The 23,594-nt window shown below is 47.7% G+C and overlaps 1 protein-coding gene across 3 annotated transcripts in view; it reads right to left on the reverse strand.

Moving 5' to 3' along the window:
* The window catches only part of WNK3 (WNK lysine deficient protein kinase 3), a 794,746-nt gene that overhangs the window by 420,980 nt on the left and 350,172 nt on the right, over positions 1–23,594 (reverse strand). For all 3 annotated transcript variants that reach the window (XM_086940176.1, XM_086940174.1, XM_086940175.1), the window contains exons 8-9: positions 2,868–3,159; positions 2,580–2,764 (exon numbers count right to left, since the gene is read on the reverse strand). In XM_086940176.1, coding sequence (XP_086796302.1) covers positions 2,580–2,764; positions 2,868–3,159 — 477 coding nt within the window. The remainder of the gene's footprint in view (positions 1–2,579; positions 2,765–2,867; positions 3,160–23,594) is intronic.

Raw genomic sequence — 23,594 nt, forward strand, 5'->3', positions numbered from 1 at the left:
GAACCTGAGGCTTGGTTATTGCCCTTATCGCTGGATGCAGTTTCCGAGGAAGTATTTCGAGAGGCAGGTCTCCTGAGAGACAGAAGAAGAGACCCAGATCATCTTCCAGGAGCAAGATCACGATCTGTTCTTAAATCGGCATCGGGCTTGGAGTCGAGAATGCCTCCATCAGCGAAGAAAACATCGACAATCCCTTCGACGGAGGGGCTCGCCGCCGAGAGAACATCGGTCGTCGAAGACTTCAAAGCGTAGAGGTACATCGTCCACGTCGAATCCTCTGCCGTCATCCCGGCGACGGTCGACATCGAGGAGTCGTTCTCCGTTGGTGCGGGATTGCCCAACGTAGAGGCATCGCTGTTGATGCAGCGTTCGACGTGCTATCCTTTAAGCATTCCAAAGCGGTTCGCTTTTTCTTTGAAGAGTGGAGGCCCATCAAAGGGCAGGTCTACTGACAATGCCTGTACTTCGCCAGAGGCCCTCGTGGACCTAGTCTAGGTATTTGACAGACAACATTGGTAATGACGGCCCTGCCAAAGCAATCTGTGGTATTCAGACCTGCGTGGATAACATACTTTGCAAAATCTCAACAGTCATGTATGATCTGAGCCAGAGGTCCCAATATCCTACAGGACTGCCATTAAATCTTGGTGGGCATGTGTGTTTTGATCCAAAAGACTACATTACATGCCAAGCTGGCAGAGAAAACGTTAAGCTTTAATACTTTTGTATTCTCATTCTGGAGTATTAATCCCAAATTAGTTGGGGTTTACCTTGCAAGTCGAGGATAGTATGATGACTCTTCAGAGTACAGTGTTTGGTGAGAAAATTAGAACCTGCCTATAATGTCCGCCCACCTTCCAGCTAACAGGTGGGCAAGAATATGGTTGCGATCAGGTAGCCATCAAATTATGCTTGAAAGAATCATTAGATGGGAGCAAGGGCTCAGATGTTGCCAGCCCAGGCTACAGGATTTTCATCAAAACGTTTGCTTTTGTCTTAATGAAGTGCAACTGCAATTCTAGTACTTTGGTTACCCTCTGAGCCACCACAGCAAATGAGGCCCTTTCTTCTATTGGTGGTCCATGTTGCTACTAACTCACTCTCTCAGGGGAGGTATCAAGCCCACTGGCGTCTTATATAGTAAGGTATCATTTGTAATGAAGAGGCAGAAAGTCAACGTCCTACACAGCATCATCTATATCCTGAAGCATATCCTGCTTTGGCACTGTTTCAGTATCAAAGCCAGAAAGAGACTCTGCTGACCGCTATAACTCATTAGATGCAAGGGGTTAAGAGTCAAGGTGCACAACAACAGGTTGCGCTTTATTAATCTCATATTGTAACAGTGGTTGAGCGTGAGTCGATGTCCCTTCAGGAGCCAACATCGGTGTCCATACTGGATCTTTCACCTGTATTGTTGGTACCATGGTTGGAGTGGCGGAATCAGACATGGATCTCGGGGTTGACTGGAAGTCTGTGCAGGAGTCTGTAAGGGCCCAGTAATGAAATGAATTAATGAAACTTATATAGCGCACGACTTACCCTGGGGCATCTCCGCGCTTGCTTAGGGAACCCGTCCTGGTATTCCCCTGTGAGATAACCCTGGCAGGGTATCCACAAGGTGAAAGCCAGGCATCCCACCGCGAGGGGCCGTTGTGGAGATTAGGCAAGCTTTTGCCCAGAGTCGCAGAGTGTGAACCCGTGAGTCGAGAAGGCACCGGAGCGAGAATTAACGAGTCCGTGGAATTTTGAGCCCAAGACCTGCCGAGGTGGGGAATTGAACCCTGGTCCCGGGCCGAACTCAAGCTCCAGGTCTGCCGCCTCTAACCCCTGAGCCACACTTCTCCAGCAAGTCCTGGGGGAGCAGACAGCAGCAGGGAGGTGCGAGCCAGGTGTAACCCAACTTGAGGCCACTAATGTTCAGTGGGGCTTAAAGTCACACCAGAGGCGCACTGAAAATTTGCAGGATGGCCCATTTAAAGGCCTTATTCTGCTAGGTGAACTCAGGTGCATAGGGACCAACTGGAGAATATGCTATGCGGCCAGTCACCTTCATGGAGTACAACTGACTAACATCTTTACACCCTCACAAATCCTGCTTAGCTTTTTATGGTTGCACTTTGACTTCAACATATCCAAGGACTTAAAGCGGGAAATGAAGTGTGACTACTACTTGTATTCAGCATCTGGTCTTGAATCACGTTCAGGTGCATATGGGCAGACTTGTCACATAACTGAGTACAGTCCTGAGTCCAGACACCAAAGGCACACCTCAAGTGTGAGTACGTGACCGACATTTGCAACCTACATGCTCAGCACAGCTGGAAATCGTGCCATTTTCGGTGAGGACAGCATTACCTAGCATACTGAGGAAAGGTTTTGGAACAGAGCAACGGCAAAAGGCTTGGAAATGAAGGAAGGAAGGAACGATCATCAACATGCAGGTGTGGAGCGTAAATGCAGCTCCACTGCGTCACTTCTGAGGAAGTATTCCTTCCACATGCACATCAACAAACTTTGGAATGAGCCAAGAACATGTCACTTATCACATGCCCCCCACAAAAGCAAACTTGTCTTACCGGTGCCTGTTGGTATTGCACAAGTAGCTGCTGAGATGGATGAAGTCCTGGCACACAAGTCTCTGTTTGTGGAACTCCATGAATCTGCTGGGTTGCCTTCATTTGTTCAGGGTAGGTGGCTGTGGGCTGACTTGAAGCGTCAGAGAGTATGATAGATCCCCCTCCTGTATCAGATATGCTGTCAGCTACCGTTTTGAAAGAAGATATTAAATATGTTATTTACAACACCAATACACTTTCAGCTTTAACAGCCACTTATTTATCCTGAGTAGAGTTAGCATTAGTTACCTGTGATAGAGGAGTACTGCTGAACCGGCTGATGCTGAAACATTTGCTGCCGGACATGCTGGTCCACTTCAGTCTCCTCACTCTCTGGGCCTCCCATGTGAGTCGGCATAGTGAAGGACGTGGCTAGGTGGCCCAACAGTGGAACAGTGGGTCTCCCTTGTGAATCCCTCCGATCCTCCAGGTGTCCAGTTTGCAACCTTCTTTCCCTCGTCTTTTTGATAAGTGCAACTCGGTCACGGATAGACTTGGAGACAGCCTTGCTGTCACTTTCATGGAAGAAGCCAGACTTTACCTGCAGGAGGAAAAGAAAATCCACTATGAATATGTATACATCTTCAAAATTAAAATAGAACCCAGTGCAGAGGAGGCCATCTCGGTATCTGGCACACCCTCACATGACCCTGCTAAGAATCTACTTCAAGGGGCCAAGAGTCCAGTACTATCGGAGCGCTTCTACATGATCTGGTAAGGAAGGCTATGGCATATAAAGGAGTAACAAAGAGCACAATTTCAGGCCTAAATATGGACAAATGCCCAGAATATCTGAAGAGACAACACCATAAAGATCATTCAAAAAGTACAACAGGCTATGTAACCGAATCCCAACGGGCATCGGGATAGCGTATCAGGAGGATGACTGAGAGCCAAGATGATGGGAGAGGAAGGAATATGCTACTTACCAGTATGCATCTGTTCTTGGCATGTAGGGCTGCTGACATTCATATCTTGTGCATAGATCGCCGTCTAGTGTTGGGCCCGGATGATTGCACATTGTTGTCCTGGAAGAGTCTTCGAAGTATCACGCGATAGGTAGCTCCTCCCCTGGACTACAGTGCGCATGGGCATCCTCTCCATCTTCAGATTGTTTTTCGCCATTGTGGCAGAGATGGAGTGTAATACAGTAAGTGATGACCATGCCTGAGAATGATTCTGAGTGCTACAGCTGCGACAGGCACCGGGGAGGAGGGCGGGCGATATGAATGTCATCAGCCCTACATGCCAAGAACAGATGCATACTGGTAAGTAGCATATTCCGTTTGAGGCATGTGGGCTGTTGAATTCATATCTGTGCATAGAATAAATAGCAGTTACCTCCTTAGCGGTGGTTGCCCGTGCCAGCTGCAGCAGTCTGAAAGAGTTCTGAGAACAGCCTGTCCTACATCAGCTTGCTGTTTGGAGTGTACATCTACGCAGTAGTGTTTGGTAAATGTGTGTATGGTGGTCCATGTGGCTGCTCTACATATATCCTCTAGAGGAATGTTACCTAGGAAAGCCATGGATGCCCCTAACTTGTGTGTGGAATGCGCTCTAGGGGGAACTGTTAATGTGTGTTTAGCCTTTTGATAACATATCTGTATGCACTTAACAATCCATCTGGCTATACCCGATTTGGAAATGGGGTTGCCTTTGTGTTGAGGAGAGAAGGCAACAAACAGTTGTGTAGTCTTTCTGAAATCCTTTGTCCTGTCTATGTAATACAGGATAGCTCTTTTAACATCCAATGTGTGCAGTGCTCGGTCTGCCACTGAATCTGGATTTGGGAAGAAAACGGTCAGTTCTATTTTTTTGATTAATATGGAACTGCGACGGCATGAATTTAGGGTTGGTACGTAGCACTACCCTATTTGCATGAATCTGTATGAAAGGCTCTTGAATAGTTAGGGCCTGAAGCTCACTAACTCTTCTCAGTGACGTGATTGCAACTAGAAAAGCCACTTTCCATGTCAGAAACTGTATCTCAGAAGAGTGAAGAGGTCCAAAGGGTGGTCCCATTAGCCTGGTGAGAACTATGTTCAGGTTCCACACAGGCGAAGGAGGGTGCCTGGGAGGAATCACCCTTTTGAGACTTTCCAAAAAAGGCTTTAATGGCTGGCACCCTGAAAAGAGAAAGATGCTGCCTGTTTTGAAGATAAGCTGAAATCGCAGCCAAATGTATTCTGATGGAACTATATGCCAGATTGCATCTGTATAGATGCAACAAATAACATATAATGTTTTGCGTGGATGCATCTAGTGGATTTATGTCATTATTGGAACAGTAAATGACAAAGCGCTTCCATTTGGCCGCATAGCAGGCCCTGGTATTAGGTCTTCTTGCCTCCTTGATGATGTTCATACAGTCAGGGGGCAAGTTGAGGTAGCCAAACTATGACCTCAGGAGCCATATTGCAAGGCTCAACTGTTGTGGATCTGGGTGCTGAATGTCTCCACGGTTCTGAGTGAGGAGACTGGGCTTGAGGCGCAGTCGTTGGTGAGGTACCACTGAAAGTTCTAGGAACGTGGTGTACCACGCCTGCCTTGCCCACTTTGGAGCAACCAGGATGAGCATCATGGAGTGCCGTCGTAGTTTGCGTGCCACTAGTGGTATGAGCGGTGCTGGGGGAAAAGCGTACGCAAACCTGCGTGACCAGTTCATCCATATCGCATTGCCCTGAGACTGCGGGTGTGGGAACCTGGCGGCGAAGGATTGGCATTTTGCGTTTTCCTTTGTGGCGAATAGGTCTATCTCCGGCTGACCCCACTGCTGGAAATATGGTTGGAGCACCGAGGGGTGTATCTCCCACTCGTGCATCTGATGGCTGTGCCTGCTGAGCAGGTCCGCTATCTGGTTGTCCTTGCCTGGGAGATGTTCCGCCATGAGGAACATGTTTCTTTGAATGGCCCACATCCACATGCTCTGGGCTAGATGAGACAATTGTGGAGAGTGAGTGCCTCCCTGCTTTTGGATGTAATACTTGGCAGTCATGTTGTACGTCCGGATCAGCACGACTTTGTTGCACAGATGCAATTTGAACGCCTTCATCGCCATGAAGATCGCTATCAGCTCCAACAGGTTGATATGCATTTTTTGCTGCTGCGTCGTCCATATTCCCTGCACTGTATAGTGGACGACATGTGCTCCCCAACCCTGGAGAGAGGCGTCCGTTGTCAGCACTATCTGTGGTACAGGCTCTTGGAACGGTCGTCCCCTGCAAAGGTTTTGTGTGTTCCACCAATGCAGAGAGTTGTATGCACGACCGGTCACCAACACTAGGTCTTTTAGATGTCCCTGAGCCTGGTTCCACTGTCGTGCTAAGCACTCCTGAAGCGGACGCATGTGTAGCCTCGCGTGAGGGACTATGAAGATGCAGGAGGCCATCATGCCTATCAGCTGCATAAATACCTGCGCTGGGAGTGAGCGTTGGGGCTTGAAGTTCTGAATAAGCAATTGCATGCTGTTGACTCAGGCAGAGTTTGGTTGCGTTGTTGCTGTCAGAGTGTTTATTGTCGCACCTAGGTACTGTTGCACATGTGCGGGTTGAAGATGTGATTTTGTGTAATTTAGTGAGAATCCTAGACTGTGTAGGAGGTGAATCGTGGGGGACATGTGGCTGGCACATTGCTGGGCTGACTTTGCTTGGACAAGCCAGTCGTCCAGGTAAGGATAGACATGGATGTGTTGTCTCCGAAGGTGCGCAGCCACTGTCGCCAAGCACTTTGTGAACACCCTGGGGGCAGTAGTGACCCCGAAAGGCAGGACCTTGAACTGGGAATGCTGGTTGTTGATGGTGAACCTGAGATATTTCCTGTGTCCTGGGTGAATGGGAATGTGGAAATATGCGTCCTTTAGGTCTAGGGTTGCTAGGAAGTCCCCTTGACTGAGCAATGGTAGAACCTGCTGTAAAGTTAGCATGTGAAAATGTTCTGACAAGATGTACTGATTCAGGGGTCTGAGGTCTAGAATGGGCCTTAGAGACCCGTCCTTCTTTGGGATCAAGAAGTACAGTGAGTACACCCCTGTACCTTGTTGTTCTAAAGGCACGAGTTCTATGGCCCCTTTTTGCAGCATGCAGAGTACTTCTTGCTGCAATAAGTGCATGTGCTCTGCGGACATAGGAAGGTGTCTTGGGGGTATGTTGGGTGGAGTGGAGGTTAGTTCTAGACAATAGCAGTATTGGATAAGTTCTCTCACCCACCTGTCTGTGGTAATGCCTTCCCAGACTGGCAGAACTGCTGAAGTCTTCCCCCGACGGGTGTTATATGGGCTGGGGGCAGTGACAAGACGTCACTGTTCATTGGTGGCGGAGGATCTGGCATTATTATTTCCGCGTCCTCTCCGTCATGGACGTAGTCATCTTCTTCGTCCATAATATAGTTTGAGTCGTGCTCCGACGCAGGTTCCGACTGCTGGTCAGGATCCTCTTCATCGACGCCCTCGTCGTCAGCCTCGAAGATGTTCTCCGGGTCAGGCGCTGCTTTCTGTGCCGACTGCCGTGCGGCGCGTCGAAGCCGAAGTGTCTTCTTTGACCGGAACTTGGAACAGGCCATGCAGCTGGCCTCGTCGTGGTCCAGTGATAGGCATTTATTGCACACTTGGTGCACCTCAATGTGAGGGTATTTGGAGTTGCAGACAGGGCATCTCTTGAACGGGTTCCGTTCCATCGTCGATCGTCGTCGGGGCCTTAGGTGTCGAAAAGGCAAACGGCCGTCGACATCCTGTTCGAAGAACTGGATCAAGTACTGGGCACCTGAACGAGAGACAATACCAACGCCCGAAGGCCTTTTTGCCTTGCGAAAAGTGTTGTATATCGATTCCGAACTTGAGTCAAGAAAGTACATCCGAACCCAATGGCGGAAAAAAACAATCTGAGGATTGAGAGGATGCCCATGCGCACTGTAGTCCAGGGGAGGAGCCACCTATCTCGTGATACTTCGAAGGCTCTGACCGTCTGGATTCCCTCCATCACAGTCGCTCCCCCAGCACTCCACTCGCTTCACGGAAGCCTTGTGCTCACTGCCTGCCTTGCCTGCCCTGATACCTGCTGACTGCCGTCCTGCTACAGCGCATAGATCATTTCACTGCGCTTGGTATCGTTTCTGCCAGCATTGCTTTTCCTAACTAATTGCATAACGTTTGAGCGCTTGTTATCGTTTGTGCTCGCATTGCTCCATTATAATTAACTGTGTATAGCGGCGAATGTTATTGTCGGTTAAGCGTCTCTTTATTTACTTTGTAACAAGAATCATTGAGTGAAGCTCCGGCTGTGCCCCACTTTCGATTTCTTTCTGGGCGGCCATTTCGATTTGTTTGTACTTTCACCCGTGTCTCCTCCCAGACCCCGCCTCCCAGCTGACCCTCCCACGCTCCGCCCCCTCCACACTTCATTTATGCCTGATGCTCCAACGCGCAGCGTCCACGCGCTGCGGCCGCGCCGAAGGTGCGCCAAAGGTAAGCCCGTCTACGCCCGTCCGCGCCAAGACCACGCCCAGCGCCATACCCCCTGGTCCTCGCATTGCCCAGCCCTCCCGCATTACTTACGATGCCACCACCCTCCTAGCCCTTAACCCCGGCCGCTCCCCCAACTGCGTCCAAGCCGCTCCTGGACTCACCCATGGTCCCTTCTCTTGCAACTCCTGCAAGTTCGACGGCACTAAAACCAGCTCCTCATCCACCAACACCAAACAGAGACCTGACACCAACCACCTTAAATGCATCCTGCTCAACACCCGCTCGGTCCACACACACGCCATCGACCTCTGGAATCTACTCGACACCATCTCACCGGACGTCGCCTTCCTAACAGAAACATGGATGAATGCCTCTTCAGCCCCAGACATCACCATTGCCATCTCGGAAGGATACAAGATCACCCGCAAGGACCGCATCAAGCATACAGGAGGAGGCATCGCTATCGTCCATAAGAACTCCATCCGCATCAACCAGCTCTGACGTCGACCTTGCCAGCGCCGAACACCTCCACTTCCAGATCCACACCGACCCCAAGACCACACTCAGAGGCACCCTCCTCTACCGTCCCCCAGGACCCCGTGCACAATTCAGTGACGACATCACAGACTTTATCACCCCACACGCCCTCCACTCCGAGGACTACATTCTATTGGGAGACCTCAATTTTCACCTGGAAAAGAGCAATGACAGCAGCGCCACCACCCTTCTGGACAATCTCGCCGACCTCGGACTCAAACAACTTGTCTCTACGCCCACCCACATCGCAGGTCACACGCTCGACCCTATCTTCACCTCCAGCAAACATGTCTCATTCAGTCACACCACAGCTCTTCACTGGACGGACCACAGCTGCGTTCACTTTACCTACAATAAGACCACAATCCACAACCATCCTCAACCCACCCTGCGAAGAAACTGGAACAAAATCACCATCGACCAGATCTCCTCATCGCTTCTACTAAACCCCCCGCCAACTCCTCAAACCCCGACCAAGCAGCCATTAACCTCACCCAATGGCTATCCAACAGCGCCGACATCCTAGCACCGTTGAAAAAACGCCAAAGCAAACTAGGCAGCAAAAACGCATCCTGGTTCAACGATGATCTTAAGAAATCGAAGAAACACTGCCGCTCCCTCGAGAAGGCCTGGAAAAAAGACCCAAACACCAACACCAGGGACGCCTTCAAAAATGCCACCCGCATACACCACCAACTAATCCGGTCTGCCAAGAAAGCCGCATTCAAAGACCGTCTAGATAACAACGCCCACAACAGCAAGGAATTATTCAACATCGTCAAAGAATTTACCAACCCATCAGCCAACTCCAACGACATCACCCCCTCCCAAGCCCTCTGCGACTCCCTAGCTTCCTTCTTCCACAACAAAATCGCAGACATCCACAACAGCTTCGACAACCGACCCGAAGACCAACCCACCCAACCTTCTGCAGGACCTTCACCCCCCTTGAACATCCTTAACGACTGGAACCCAATCTCCACTGAGGACACCATCCGCCTGATGAACTCCATCCACTCAGGATCCCCAACTGACCCATGCCCTCACCACATCTTCAACAAAGCAGACTCCATCATAGCACCACACCTCCGAGATGTCATCAACTGCTCCCTCAACTCCGCCACCTTCCCGGAAAGCTGGAAACACGCAGAACTCAGCGCCCTCCTGAAAAAACCCACAGCTGACCCCACCGAACTCAAAAACTACCGCCCCATCTCGCTTCTTCCATTCCCGGCCAAAGTCATTGAGAAAGCTGTCAACAACCAGCTCGCCGCCTTCCTCGAAGCCAACAAATCCCTCGACTCCTCACAGTCTGGCTTCCGAGCCAAACACAGCACTGAAACCGCCCTCATCGCAGCAACAGACGACATTCGAACTCTACTGGACAATGGAGACACAGTCGCCCTCATCCTCCTCGACCTCTCCGCTGCCTTCGACACAGTCTGTCATAGCACCCTTCTACAGCGCCTCAGAGACGTAGGAATCCAAGGAAAAGCACTGGAATGGATCACCTCGTTCCTCACTGGAAGAACACAGAGAGTCCGCCTCCCACCATTCAAGTCAGAGGCCTCTGAAGTCATCTGCGGCGTGCCACAAGGATCGTCACTCAGCCCCACCCTCTTCAACGTATACATGAGCCCCCTTGCGGCCATCGCTCGCCAACACAATCTCAACATCATCTCCTACGCGGATGACACTCAACTGATCCTATCACTCACCAAAGACCCGAAAAATAAGGCGTCATTTATGGACTTCTCCTTTCTTGACTTAAGAAAATGTGACTATCTTCTCCAAGTCCTAGCACACCGGGGACACAAGGGACGCAATGACATGCCCTTTTTATGATGGCCCACACCCCCACGATTCACCGTTCATTTGCAGCCGGCCCGCAGGGTTGTAGGCTTCGCTATGTGTACTGTACCTTTGAACATTAGTAAACGTCTTAAAAAAAAAAAAAAAAAAAATCACTCACCAAAGACCCTACCACCGCCAAAACTAACTTACACGAAGGAATGAAAGAAGTAGCCGAGTGGATGAAGCACAGCCGTCTGAAACTGAACTCAGACAAAACAGAAGTCCTCATCTTAGGCACCTCCCCCTCCACCTGGGATGACTCTTGGTGGCCAGAAGCCCTTGGAAAAGCACCCATCCCGACAGACCACGCACGGAACCTGGGCATCATCCTGGACTCCTCACTCTCGATGACCAGACAAGTCAACGCCGTTTCATCATCTTGCTTCAACATTTTTCGCATGCTCAAAAAAACATTTCGCTGGATCCCCACCGAAACTAGAAAAACGGTCACCCATGCACTGGTCACGAGCCGCCTGGACGACGGAAACACACTATACGCCGGCACCACCGCAAAACTCCAGAAAAAACTCCAACGCATCCAGAACGCTTCAGCCAGGCTTATACTAGACATCCCGCGTAAAGAACACATCTCTGATCACCTGAAAAACCTCCACTGGCTCCCCGTAAATAAGAGGATTACTTTCCGCCTCCTAACCCACGCACACAAAGCACTTTACGAACTTGGGCCCGAATGCCTCAACACACGATTGTCCTTCTACACCCCCTCCCGTCAGCTGCGATCCTCCAACCAAGCCCTTGCCACTGTACCTCGCATCAACAAAGCCACCATGGGAGGTAGATCCTTCTCCTACCTGGCAGCTAAAACATGGAACTCACTTCCCACTCACCTTCGCCTTACTCAGAACCACCTGGCATTCAGAAAGCAACTTAAAACTTGGATATTCGACAAGTAATTCCCCACCCTTCCCCTAGCGCCTTGAGACCCTATGGGTATTTAGCGCGCTATATAAATCTCTTGACTTGACTTGACTTCCAGGACAACAATGTGCAATCATCCGAACCCAACACTAGGCGGCGATCTATGCACAAGATATGAATTCAGCAGCCCACATGCCTCGAACACTTGTTTCCCAAAAGCCTCAACTTGTTTTGACTCCATATTAGGAGGAATAGTCAGAAAAGTGTTGGGATTATTTCTGCTCATGGGCAATAAGAATGAAACCGTTAAAGGGTGCATGTGAGGGCGCGAGTTGCATGAATAGATGCCAGCTCATGACAGGCGTAGGAAATCCACCTTTTCTGTATGGTCACCCCATATTTTTCATCTTTTGCAGGATCCTACATTTTAACTGGTATTAAACATCTGAGCACTTTAACTCTGAGAATCGTTGTAAAGTGCCTGTGCTCCCCCTTTAATTGGTATAATCAACTTACCTTTAAGTCCCTAGTAAATGCTACAAAATGTATTCAATCTGGGTCCAACCTGAGGTGGCATGGTGTGCAAAATAACTGGGATGCGGCTGAGAAATGATGAGTGGTTGACATTAATTCAAGCATTCCATCCACTACATGTTTTCCTTCCTTAGATTCGGCCCTAAGTGAGAAATGTATGCCCAGGCATAGGTCCGGTGTACACTGTCACTGGAACTAAGCTACACCCGACTGATGAGCCACAACCAGGGCGAAACTGGTCCTGGGTTGTTTGTGTTCCGGTTCAGGAAGGACCTGGCCTTGCAGTTCGGGGTGGACTGGGATGCAGTCCAAGTAAAAAACAGTGAATGATATTAATTCAAGCATTCTATCCATCCCTTCTTAGTATAAAACCTATATACCAGGTCTGGAAATAAATGTCACCAGAGACGGCAGGAGTATTGTAGCATCCACTACAGTGACAATCAAAAAACATGGCCTCGGGCCTCAGTTGAAGCCTATGTTAGTTTGGAAACTACAATTTAACATATCATAATTAACTCTTTAGAAGGTTAAAACCTATTTTTAAAAAAATAAGAAGTCAGCCCTATGTAGTTCTCGTAGTCTACAAGGCAGGGTGCATGAGATTTAAAAATAGGACATGTAACATGTCCTTACAGTGAATAGCCCCCAAAAGCTATGTTTCACTGTGTAAGGCCTAGCTGTCCTATTGAGAAAACTAATGCACAAACTAAAATCCTAATACTGTATCTCAGTAATGGGACTAGCTAGACAAAAAACCTCTATTTTCAATAATTAAAGAGCAAGCTACTTACCCTTGGTAACGCTGTTCCTGGTAGATATTTTCTAGCCAGACACTCCTCACCTTTTGAATCTCCCACCAGGTGTCAGACTGGACCCGGAACCTTTTCAGTTGTAACTCTGCACACCAGTAGGTGGTGCAGTGTGGCTTCTCTCTCAGACCCTTCCAGTCCATAAATGACATGAAGAACTTATATAGGTAACACTCCGTTATATTCCATATAGTTACCCCAATATAGGCTCAGGTAACATCGTAACCTTTCACCTATACTCTCCCCTACATTACATACACTGGTTCTTGGGAACTGACCTTTTACCTAGATACGACACTGCACACACAACGCAGGATTCTCCCTAGTAAAAGCCTCGTACATTATGCATTCTTGGAAACTAAGCAGGACTACCATCTTCTGCATAATAACTATGTATAAAGTTCAATCCTGATGTCTTCCTAAGTCTGACAAGTGGCACAGCAAAGTAAAACCCCCGGGGATACCTTTGGGTACATAAACATCACATCTTGCTGAGAGAGGAGGAGAACTAGGACTTCCCTGCAACACACTGACGCGAGACGCTGAGGCTCCGGCATGCAGATACTCCAGCTCGCAGTAGTCCAACATCCCTTGCTTGGTGTCCAACCTGAAACCAAGATGGGGTCCCACAGTCTCTCACTTCAGGTAATGGGGTGGACTTTATCCTAGAGGGATTCTTGGCTTAACACCTACACACTTGCTAGGTACAACTAGTTAGGATTGCACAGTGGGAGTACACATTTTATTGTCATGTATTTTATATATCTACCTGTGTTCATGATTTAGGGTAGGATGGAATAGAAGTAATGAATTAGAGTAAACATTCGGGCCGTATAATATGAGGGTCAACAGCAAGTTTGGTAATTGTTTTTGGGGGTAGGAATGTGTTTGATAATTGAGAGGTACACAGAGAGAAGGGGGTGAGTAGGTTTATTAGCAGAGCTCGGTTCGACTATGATATAATCATGGGGAGGTGGGTGCTCTGTTAACATCTAGAGAGGAACAGGAGCAAATAAGGGAATGCAGATGCCATTTGATGGGTGAGAAAATTGGAAGTAAAGCGAGGGCATGTACTGTTAACAAATGATTTCATTGCGGGCCAAAGAATGTGATGACGTGATATGGTAGTTGGGCTGAGTGAACAACTTTGTGATACATCTTTACAAATTATGTGTACTGATTATTATTTAGTCATTTTTAGTGACCCCTGCCGAAGGCACTCTTCAGCCCGAAATGCATTGGATTTCTTTTGAAAAAACGCTGCCTTTTATGAACAGTGCTTCAGTTGTGTTCTTACATAGAGGTCCAGATGGACACATTTTAAACATAAGAAATTTGGAAAAATGGCGCACATTTCCACGTGTCGACTAGAATTTCAGAGAGAGTATACATAAAGAAGGAGAAACGCAGGAACATCATAAATAAATTGTTGAATATGGAGTAGAATGCGCCAAATGGCAAATTACGCTGTGCACTGGTTTTGGGGAGGAAATGTCTCCCTACCTGTCGGAGTTTTGCTTTGATAGTGTCATTTGGGACACTGAGCCAGTTTCGTTACAGCTTGGATTAATTTGTTGAACTGTTGAGGAATATGGTGTGCTTCCACCTCCCATTGTTGATGTGTTCATGATTTTAGCATACAGTAGAAATCTACCATCCTTTTACTTTCCTAGTGCCTCTAATCATTTAGATCTCTTTCTGTCTAATGGTTGTTTCAGCACACCTATTTTACACTAGAATGACAACTGTTCAATAAATGGTTATTGAAAAACATCCATATCGTTTATTCTGTGAATCTCCCTGAGACTAAGTGAGCACGAGTGACTGAGCGAAAAGTATTGCACTGGTTCCAGGCTCCTGAGAGAAATGGGTTATCATGTTCGATAGTTGCCAAAACTATTCTCTCCTTGGTAAGAGAGGTTTCTAGTGGCACTGCGAGCTAGCTGGTATACAGGCTAACATACCCAGTGGGGGTGTCTAGAATCAGTCAGACACCAATCCTACAGTGTATGTTGTCTAAACATGCAGATCCTATATAGGTTTTATAGGAAATACACAATAACTCCTGTGAGCTGATGTCAGTTGATTTAAAAACTTTGATCCCCCAGATGCGGAGCCCCAAATGCACATTGGTATGATCAGTGTTCGGACTCCTAGACTTGGGATCTTATAAGGGATGGAGTCCAGTCACAGAATGAGGAGGATGGGAGGGTAGGTGAGGAATCTGCGGCTAGATAGTCTCTCTACCAGAAGGAGCGTTACCGAAGGGAAGTAACATGTTCTCCTGATAGCGACTTCTAGCTGCTGATTCCTCATCTTTTGAATAGACACGAAATCAGTACGCAATTTTAGGTGGGTCTGTGAGTGGGCCCTGTAGACTGTAGAGTCTAGATAACAGTTTTTGTAAACATATGGAGGGGCGCCCATATAGCCACCTTGCAAATGTCTACGACATGGACTCAGCGCACTAATTCAGCTGTAGCAGCTTTGGCCGTGGCGAAACGAGCATGCAGTCTATTTAGCCAATACGTAGGCGATCTCAATGTAGAGACCGATCCAGCAGGAAAGAGTTCTCCACTGTACAGACTTGCCTTTTTTCGCTCCAGCCAAATAGCTTTTCTTTGGTACAATCCTTGTAAAAGCTCAGCACTTTCTAAGGTCTCAATTGAGGCTTTCTCTTCTCCTCCTTAGAGGGGTGAAGGAGAGCATAGAACACTGGCAGGGTGATGGTTTGATAGGCGTCATAACATTTGGTAAGAAGGATGCTCGATTTTGAAACTAGTTTGCCTGAGTAAAAAATGGTGTCCTGCGGGTTGAAACCGAGAGCTTGACACATACTCACCAGCTGCACCGATGCAATGGTGATGTGGACAACTGTCTTGATGGGGAAAAGCTGCAAGTGGCAGATTTGAAGCTGCTCAAAGTGAGTACATATGAGGAGAGGAAGGACCAATTAACCCAACTCTGGCATGATAAAGGAGTAGTAAGGAAACAAATGCTGCAACACCTTTAAAAAAATGTGGAACTGGAGACTTAATGGAGGCTGGTCTGGCAACCACAGGGAAGCTAAAAGATACCCTTTAAAAGGGTCCAAAGAAAGTCTTGCTCTGTGAGGGCTAGAACAAGTCACAAAAAGTCAAATATCTTAGCCTGGTGCTAGTCTATCTGGAACAAGCTGCACAAACCTACAAATGTGTCAACGACAGGTGTAGACCGTTTTTGTAAAAGGTTTTCTGACTGCCAAGAGGATTTCACCCAACTCCAGAGGAAGATCGAAGGTGGACATTGCATAGGCCTGGGTGCAGACCCCAGCCGTGCTGCTGCTACAGCAGATCCTTCTGGAAGGGCATCCAGATCAGAGGACAGATTTTCAACCCCAGGAGTTCTGGATATCATACTCTGTGCCCAATCGGGAAGCACAAGGATGACCTGGGCCTCGTGGCTCCTGATCTTGAGAACTCAGGGAAGCGGGAGTGGTTGGGCAGAGAGGAATACAGGGGTCCAGAATGTCATTGGAGGTGGAGCACGTCTCCAAGTGCGAAACACGTTGAAAACGCAAACGGACAGAAGTGCTTACAAACCGTCTTCTAAGGGAGAGCGAACAGATAGCGTCAAGGTTCTCCCCATTTGCAGAAAAGATCTTCCACCACCTCCAGATGCAATTGCCACTCATAATCTGCTGGAGTCTCTACTGAAATGTGAGCATGGTAGGAGAGGTTGCCTTGACTTTGTGGCCCACTGCGATTTCAGATCCCACTGCAGAGCCTGCATATGCCAACTGGCATGTTCAACCAGCCGGATACAATAAGCCATCAGTCCCAGAATGTAAGATGAGGATCATAGCCTACATGTCATGGACTCTTTCCTTGGCGAAAGGCACTAAACCAAACCATATCCAGAATGGATCCAATAAAGGTGAGAATCGGAGAAGGAATCGGGTGTGACGTAGCCGTTGATAATGATTCACTAAGATGACAGAAGGTTTGAGATCGTCTGGAGGTGGATAAGGACTGTCTGTGGCGAACCCACCTTCAACAGCCAGTCTTAATCAAAGACTGACACGGATAGGTCAGGAGGGCAGATACATAAAAATAGGCATCCTGCAGTTTCATCGCCAACCTCTTGTCTCCAGGGTCGCAGGAAGAGAGACCTGGGCCAGAATGAGCATTTTTAATTTCTCCCTCCGGAGGAAGGCTTTGAGATGGCGCAGATCTAGGATAGATTAAAGGATTCCGTACTTCTTGGGCACCAGAATGTATCAGAAATATCAACAACATTCAACTTCTAGAGCTGTCACCCTTTCAACAGCCCCATTTGCCAATATGACTTGCACTTTGTGCTGCAAAATGGAGACATGGTCCTTCGTCAGTTGCTGGGGGTACAGTGGAAGGTGTACTGGACAAGAGAGGAAATGTAAGAGAAATCGAGATCATATCTTCTGAGGATGATCTGCAGGACAGACCTGTCTGATGTTGTAGCTTACCAACTTGGGAAGAATCGTTGGATCCTGCATCCCACTGGGTGGCTGTGCTTCTCAAAAGGCATCCTTTAAAAAGGTTTAGCAGGTGGGGCTGTAGGGGTGCATTGGACTGGGTGGCCCATTGACCTTGTTCGCGCGGGCACCACGGCAACGACCGCGAAACCATAGGGTTTCTTACTGAGGATGGATAGGCTAGCGGTATGGGACAGCTCGACTAAATCCGCAGAAGGAGTGGTAAGGTTGGTGCTGTTGACGAAGCAGGGCAGATAAGTCCAGAGGGGGTACAGTAGCTCTGCTCACTTTAAATTGCTCTTAAGTGGAATCAGACTTGTCCCCAAACAGGCGAGTCCATCGAAGGGCGTGTTCATAAGGAAGATTCGATAGAGAATCCAGCTGATCGCAGCCACGCATGGAGCCGAATGGCAACACTGGTGCCAAAGGACCACCCAAAGGAATTGGTGGTGTCCAAACCACAATAAAGTGTGAACTTGGCCACATAACAGTCATTCTAGATGTCCTGGGCAAGGATTGGTCGAAGATCTTCAGAGACCAATCCTTGCGCAGTTTTTCAAAAATATGTGTTTGCTTGTGACAGTCATACTATATTATTACCAAACCGAAAAAAAGAGAATAAGATGTCAATATATTGATCTTGATTGACTTAATTCAGGTGTGTTTCCTTTCCTTCTGTTTGGGTATTAACACGTTTATGTCATGACCAGGGACAGAGAGTGGGGTTAAAAGTTTTATGTTTCATTTGTGGTCTACCAGCATCATCTCAATAGCATTGGCCGGGAACCAGATTTGCATATGACCCTCAGAGGCCCAACCTAGTGAGGAGGTGGGAGGAAGAACAGGGCAGCAATATGACGAAACGCCTACTGGAGTCTTTGCCTATATATATTTTTTCCTGGAACATCCAGGGAATGGCCACACCTAGGCACTGTCATCTCATATATTCCTACTTGCTACGTAAAAAGACACATTTGACATTCATACAGGAAACAAACATGACCGCCACAGAACTCCTTAAACTACAAAATAGATAGAGGGGCCAAACTACTGCCACCTCTTATTCAGCATATGCCAAGGGGGTGCTTATCTGGGTGGCTCCTAGTGTGTCACTGATGACAACCCACACAGTAGTAGATCCAGAGGGACGATATGTGGTGGTGGAGGGATCACTAGATGGGGTCCTAGTCACCCTAGCCACGATATACCCACCCAATAGCAAACAATCACAATTTCTAACAAACCTACCTCCCAGACGGTTACAGGACCTGATGGCACAGAGCATAGTGAGAGGAGGCTTTAACGCTGTACACAATAACTCTTTAGAATGGTCTAAGTCAAAGTCTTCCGTGACTTAGAACCCACCATCCAGGAGGCCAAGGTGCGGGTAGGGGTAAATGAAGGAAATCACAGCGATGTCACTCTCCTTAGGAGGGAACACAGAGACTTGTGGCCAGGATAGGGAAACTGGACTACGCAGAATGCACAGCTAGGGAAAATGCGGAGGAGAACAGAGCGGGACAAGTGTTGGTGTGGCTATTGAGGTCTCAAGGTCCCAGGTACCAAGTACACCCTATTAGGTCCCCAACTGCGTAGATACTTAACATACAGGCCGTCATCATTAAGGTATTTTTAGACTATTAGACTATTACTACTCACGGACAAGGAGACGGGAAAGGCTCTTCTCTTCAGGAGTATTTAAACAGAATTCCACTCCAAGGCTTCACCCCATACAGCGCCACACAATAAATGAATTGCTAACAATTGAGGAACTTTGTCTTGCAATCTATTAGATAGCATGCAAAAGAACCCTAGGAATGGACAAACTCACAGTGGAGTTCTACTTCATCTACAGAAGTAAACTTGCCAGAAAATCCTTCTATTGTAACAACAGGCCAGAGACAAGGACATTCTGTCAGAGACCATGAGAGAAGTAATGATCGCAGTCCTCCTTAAACCAGACAGGGACCCGCTGGTGATGCAATTCTATAGACCGTTGCCTCTTCTTAATACATACTGCAAAATTCTCAAGATAGTTTTTGAAAAAAGTTTGCTGCTATTTCTCCCTACATTGGTCCATACCAATCAAACTGCTTCATCCCAAGTAGGAATACATTCCTAAATCTAAGACGTCTCTTCCGAATCATGGAAGAAAACACACAAGCGGATCCCATAGACCTATCTCTTAAGACCGAGAAGGCTTTTGATACTCTGGAATGGCCCTATTAAATGGCAGTGTCGAAGACAATAGGCTTGAGTTCGGAAATACTGCTCTGGATTGCTTTATTCTACACAAACCTAACAGCCTGGGTCCACAAAGCACAGACAGATATCTGCTGCGTTCGATGTATACAGGGGCATAAGGCAGAGATGACTGCTACCACCGATTTTTGCCTTAGCAATAGAGGCCCTTGCAAGCCTCATTCACCTACAGGGGCCACAATGGGGGATCTGGTGTGGCAGCGCTTGGGAAGCTATTTCCCTATATGCAGACGATGCACTGGTGTACTTCTGTGACACAAAGAGTCCTCCCACAGGTGATGTAAATACTGGAAGATTTTGGCACTATCTTGGCCCTAAACTGAACTGAACAAAATCCTGCCTGTCCCACTGCAGAGTGTCACAACAGGAACGTGAAACAGTGGCTCTAGGGCATCAATTCAACACGTTCTGATACCTGGGGGTAAACATATGTCATTCAGAAGATATTCTTATACTGGGGGACCTGGGGGCAGTGGTAGCCAGCATGCGTAGTTCCTTGACAGTTTGGGGCTCCTTGCCACGATCACCCATTGGCACGGTGGTAATAGCCGAAATGCTGGTGCTGCCTTAACTAATACACAATTCCTCTGCTTTGCCTGTCCACTTGCCCCAGCATTTTTTCAGGGACCTGAACTCTAGCCTCATTGTCTTGATATGGTGGTTGGCTGGAATAGAGTGCGGCTCCACAAACTGCATGCTCTGATAGTTTGGGGATCTGGGTGCCCCCAAGTAAGAGCTTTACTAGGAGGCAGCTCAATGGCAGTGGCCAACACAGTGGCTCACTTGTGCCCCCATCCCTGGTTGGTCGGTTGTACAGAGGAATAAGGGGCACCCAATAGAGGACTGGTTTCTGGACTCCAGACGGGATGTCCCAGGTATAGGCAGTAAGGTTAACTAAGCTAAGCGCTGCTGTTCTGCGTATATCCATCCGAGACACAATGTTACGCTATACTCATCGGCTCTCCAACTGTGGGCACTCCCAGCCTTCGATACACTGACTGAACAACAATTCAGCCCACGGTGGGCCTCTCCACTTTAGGCGATCTGTGTACACAAAAATACTGCTGGCTTTCCAGGAGCTCAGACACCAACATGGCATAGAGGAGGGGTAATTACTGACTTATTACGCAATGTCAAACACGAGAGGCACGCTGTGGAGGCCGTAACAAACGGAATGAACCAGAAGCATACAACCCCTACAGACATAATTAACCCACTAAAATGACTGACGAGTGGTCACAGTGCTCTGCAGAACCCATGCAGGCTCCCGCACCATGAATTTTCTTGCCCTAAAAGATAAATGTATGGTCCTGACCTAGAGTGTTGAACCAAATAGTGGTCCACTGTATTGGAATAGGTCTATAGAGTTTCTAGGAATCCCTGTCTAAAGTACACTCCGTTTAACTATTTACACCTGGCATACAGCACACCTGTGTGCATTCATCACATGTTCCCCCGAGTCTAACCTATGCCAAAAAGTCTCTCCATTCTATTATAAATATTGAAACATCTAAGTATCAACCCAGATGGAAGCACCAATCTCACTTCTAGTATGTCACAGGGTTTTAAAGGTCCCACCCTCGTTTAATGTGGCCAATTCCCCAACAGCACTACCCATAGTAGTTGTAACGAGGAGCACAAGTCCAAATATAAGGTCTGGCCCAGCAGTCCGTCCCCTGTGGCTCCTATGTTGGTGCCGCTACTCTGAAATAGCGGATCAGCCAGTAATTGGGATATTAAAGAGTGGATCAACTCTTCCTCAACCATAGCCCCAGCCCTAGCATCTACATTACTACGGGAAGAAGCCTGGTACTCCAGTCAGTGGGAGGCAACAGTTAGCCCACTTTTGGTGCGTTGATTAATTCAGTACCAGTGTCGAAGTCCCATAGACCGGCATGAGCTGTGGCACTGGAGACGGGATCCGGACCAGAGTCAGAGGTGTTGTGATGGGCTCAGAGGGTCCTACTGGCACAAAGGATGAACCTGCCGGCAGTGATTCATATGGCAGGCCTCTCAGCTCCTTGGGACCCAAAAAAGTGCAAGAGAGTAAGTAAGCACACGAAGAGCTGGAGCATGGCTGTGTGAAACCCTTAGATCTATTGTGGAGTGGCAGATTGACTCGGAAACTTTGATTGTGCTGAAACAAGCTGCAAGATCACCCTCAAAGTCCAGTGATTTTGGGAGCAAAATCAAAAGCCATGGCGCTGCCACGTCGTCTGCTCAGGCAAATGCGAGTGGTGAAAGGAGGCAGAGTCCCACTCAGATTTCTTTTGCTAGTTTTTGGACTTACTGGATGATTTTGATCTCAACAAAGACCGGCCTCTGGAGTGGCTAGGAAACTCCTAGAGCAGGAATGGGACTGGGACCGGGACCGAACCTTCTAACTCGACTTAGCTAGGTCTCATCGAGGAGCCTTCTTGTTCTTATTGATGTAAAGTCTGGCTTCACGTACCGGATGGCCTTCGGGTTCACCGGCACACTCACTGCAGGCCATGGAGTCATGACTCGACCCCAGGCACCACAGGTACACCTGATGGGGATCTGTCACAGACATTTATTTGCGACAGGCTCTAGAGGGGTTTAAACCTGTCATTTCTGGTGGGGACATCCTTTGCACACTAAGAAAATGTTAACAAAATATTCAGGCCAGTGTCTTTGAAAGACAAGAGACCGCTCCAGATCCGTGTATAGTGGCACAGAAAGACAAGAACTGATGTCAGCATGCGGGAAGTGGCACCTTTATAGGCTACGCAACTCACTTCTGGAACAGCATCAGTGTGGAACTGCACAGCACTACCTGCTAGCGACCAGAGGTATTGCTGAAGTTTACAGATTCAGTTTGACACCAGGAGAACATTGAAAAGGTGAGTAATCTGGGGCTAGAAGTCTCTATCAGAAAAGCCAATTCACTGGTGAAGTCAGATTTTCAACAAATGTTATGGAAAAGTAACTTTTGAAAAGCTACCTTTAGCCAATCCACTATCAATCCTGGTCAATATAAACACAACAATGCACATTGAACATTTAACGGCGGGCAAAATGATCGACACGAACACAGATACTGCTCGGAGTAGACGTATAAAATGGGGTCCTATTAACCAAGAGAAATATAATGCCTGGAAAAAGGCAACACGCATAATTAATCCTCATACAAATTGGCTGGAAATCATTTTGTCAATATCCAACACTATGACTGCAGGAAAACAATTGGCATACAAAGGATAACATTGTAGTAGTGGGCCTGTAATCCTTTCAGACCTTAAAGAATTTAAAGAGAGCAAAAAGCTGTGTCACTTGGTTGAGCAACAGTATCGGAGGAAAAAATTTTCAAAGTCCGAATTACATTTGAAAGCAGCAAGAAGAGCGCACAAAAACACAGTCTGGGAGTTGAAACAGAGAATCATCGAAGACAAATGGAAATGTATTTATGCATTGCTTGCCCCCAGCAAGAGCAGGGGATTCTGGAATTACGTTAATAATCTCAATGCTAGAAGCAATACACACAATGCAATACCTGCCAAGGAATGGGCAGCCTATGCAACTAAGTTATAAGTTGACCAGGAAAGATCTAGTCGAAAACCAGTGGCAGCTGAAAACCATTGTCTAGAGGTAAACGAGAATAAGGCCCTCGCTCTTAGCAAAAAAGAAACCCTGCTCACATTGAAAGGCATAAGGAAGAATGGGACCCCAGGACCGAACGGGTAACCGGGAAGTGTTTTTAATGAAGATCGTGCCTTTTGGGCACCACATATGCACTGTCTATTCAACCATTGCTTCAATACCTCAGGAGTACCAGACTCGTGGAAAGGCTCCATTCTGCAACCAATCTATAAGAAAGGCAACATCTTACAGCCTGAGAATTACAGACTAATTGCTCATGGATTGGAAGGCATACGCAAAATTCCTACTGAAAGCGCTAGAGGAAGGGATAATAGACAACCAAATAATACCATACTACCAGACTGGATTCCGGGCGAACTCATCAACAATGGATAATGCTATAGCATTATCATATCATACCTGGTAACTAAGGCCACAGAGGGGATAAACCCACCCCTGTAAGCCTGTTTTGTTGACTACAGTGCTGCCTTTGATAACATCGATCGTAATATACTGTGGGAAAAGCTTGTAAAGTGGGGGATACCAGG

This window comes from Lissotriton vulgaris, chromosome 10 (genome assembly GCF_964263255.1).
Source record: "Lissotriton vulgaris chromosome 10, aLisVul1.2, whole genome shotgun sequence".
NCBI lineage: Eukaryota > Metazoa > Chordata > Amphibia > Caudata > Salamandridae > Lissotriton > Lissotriton vulgaris.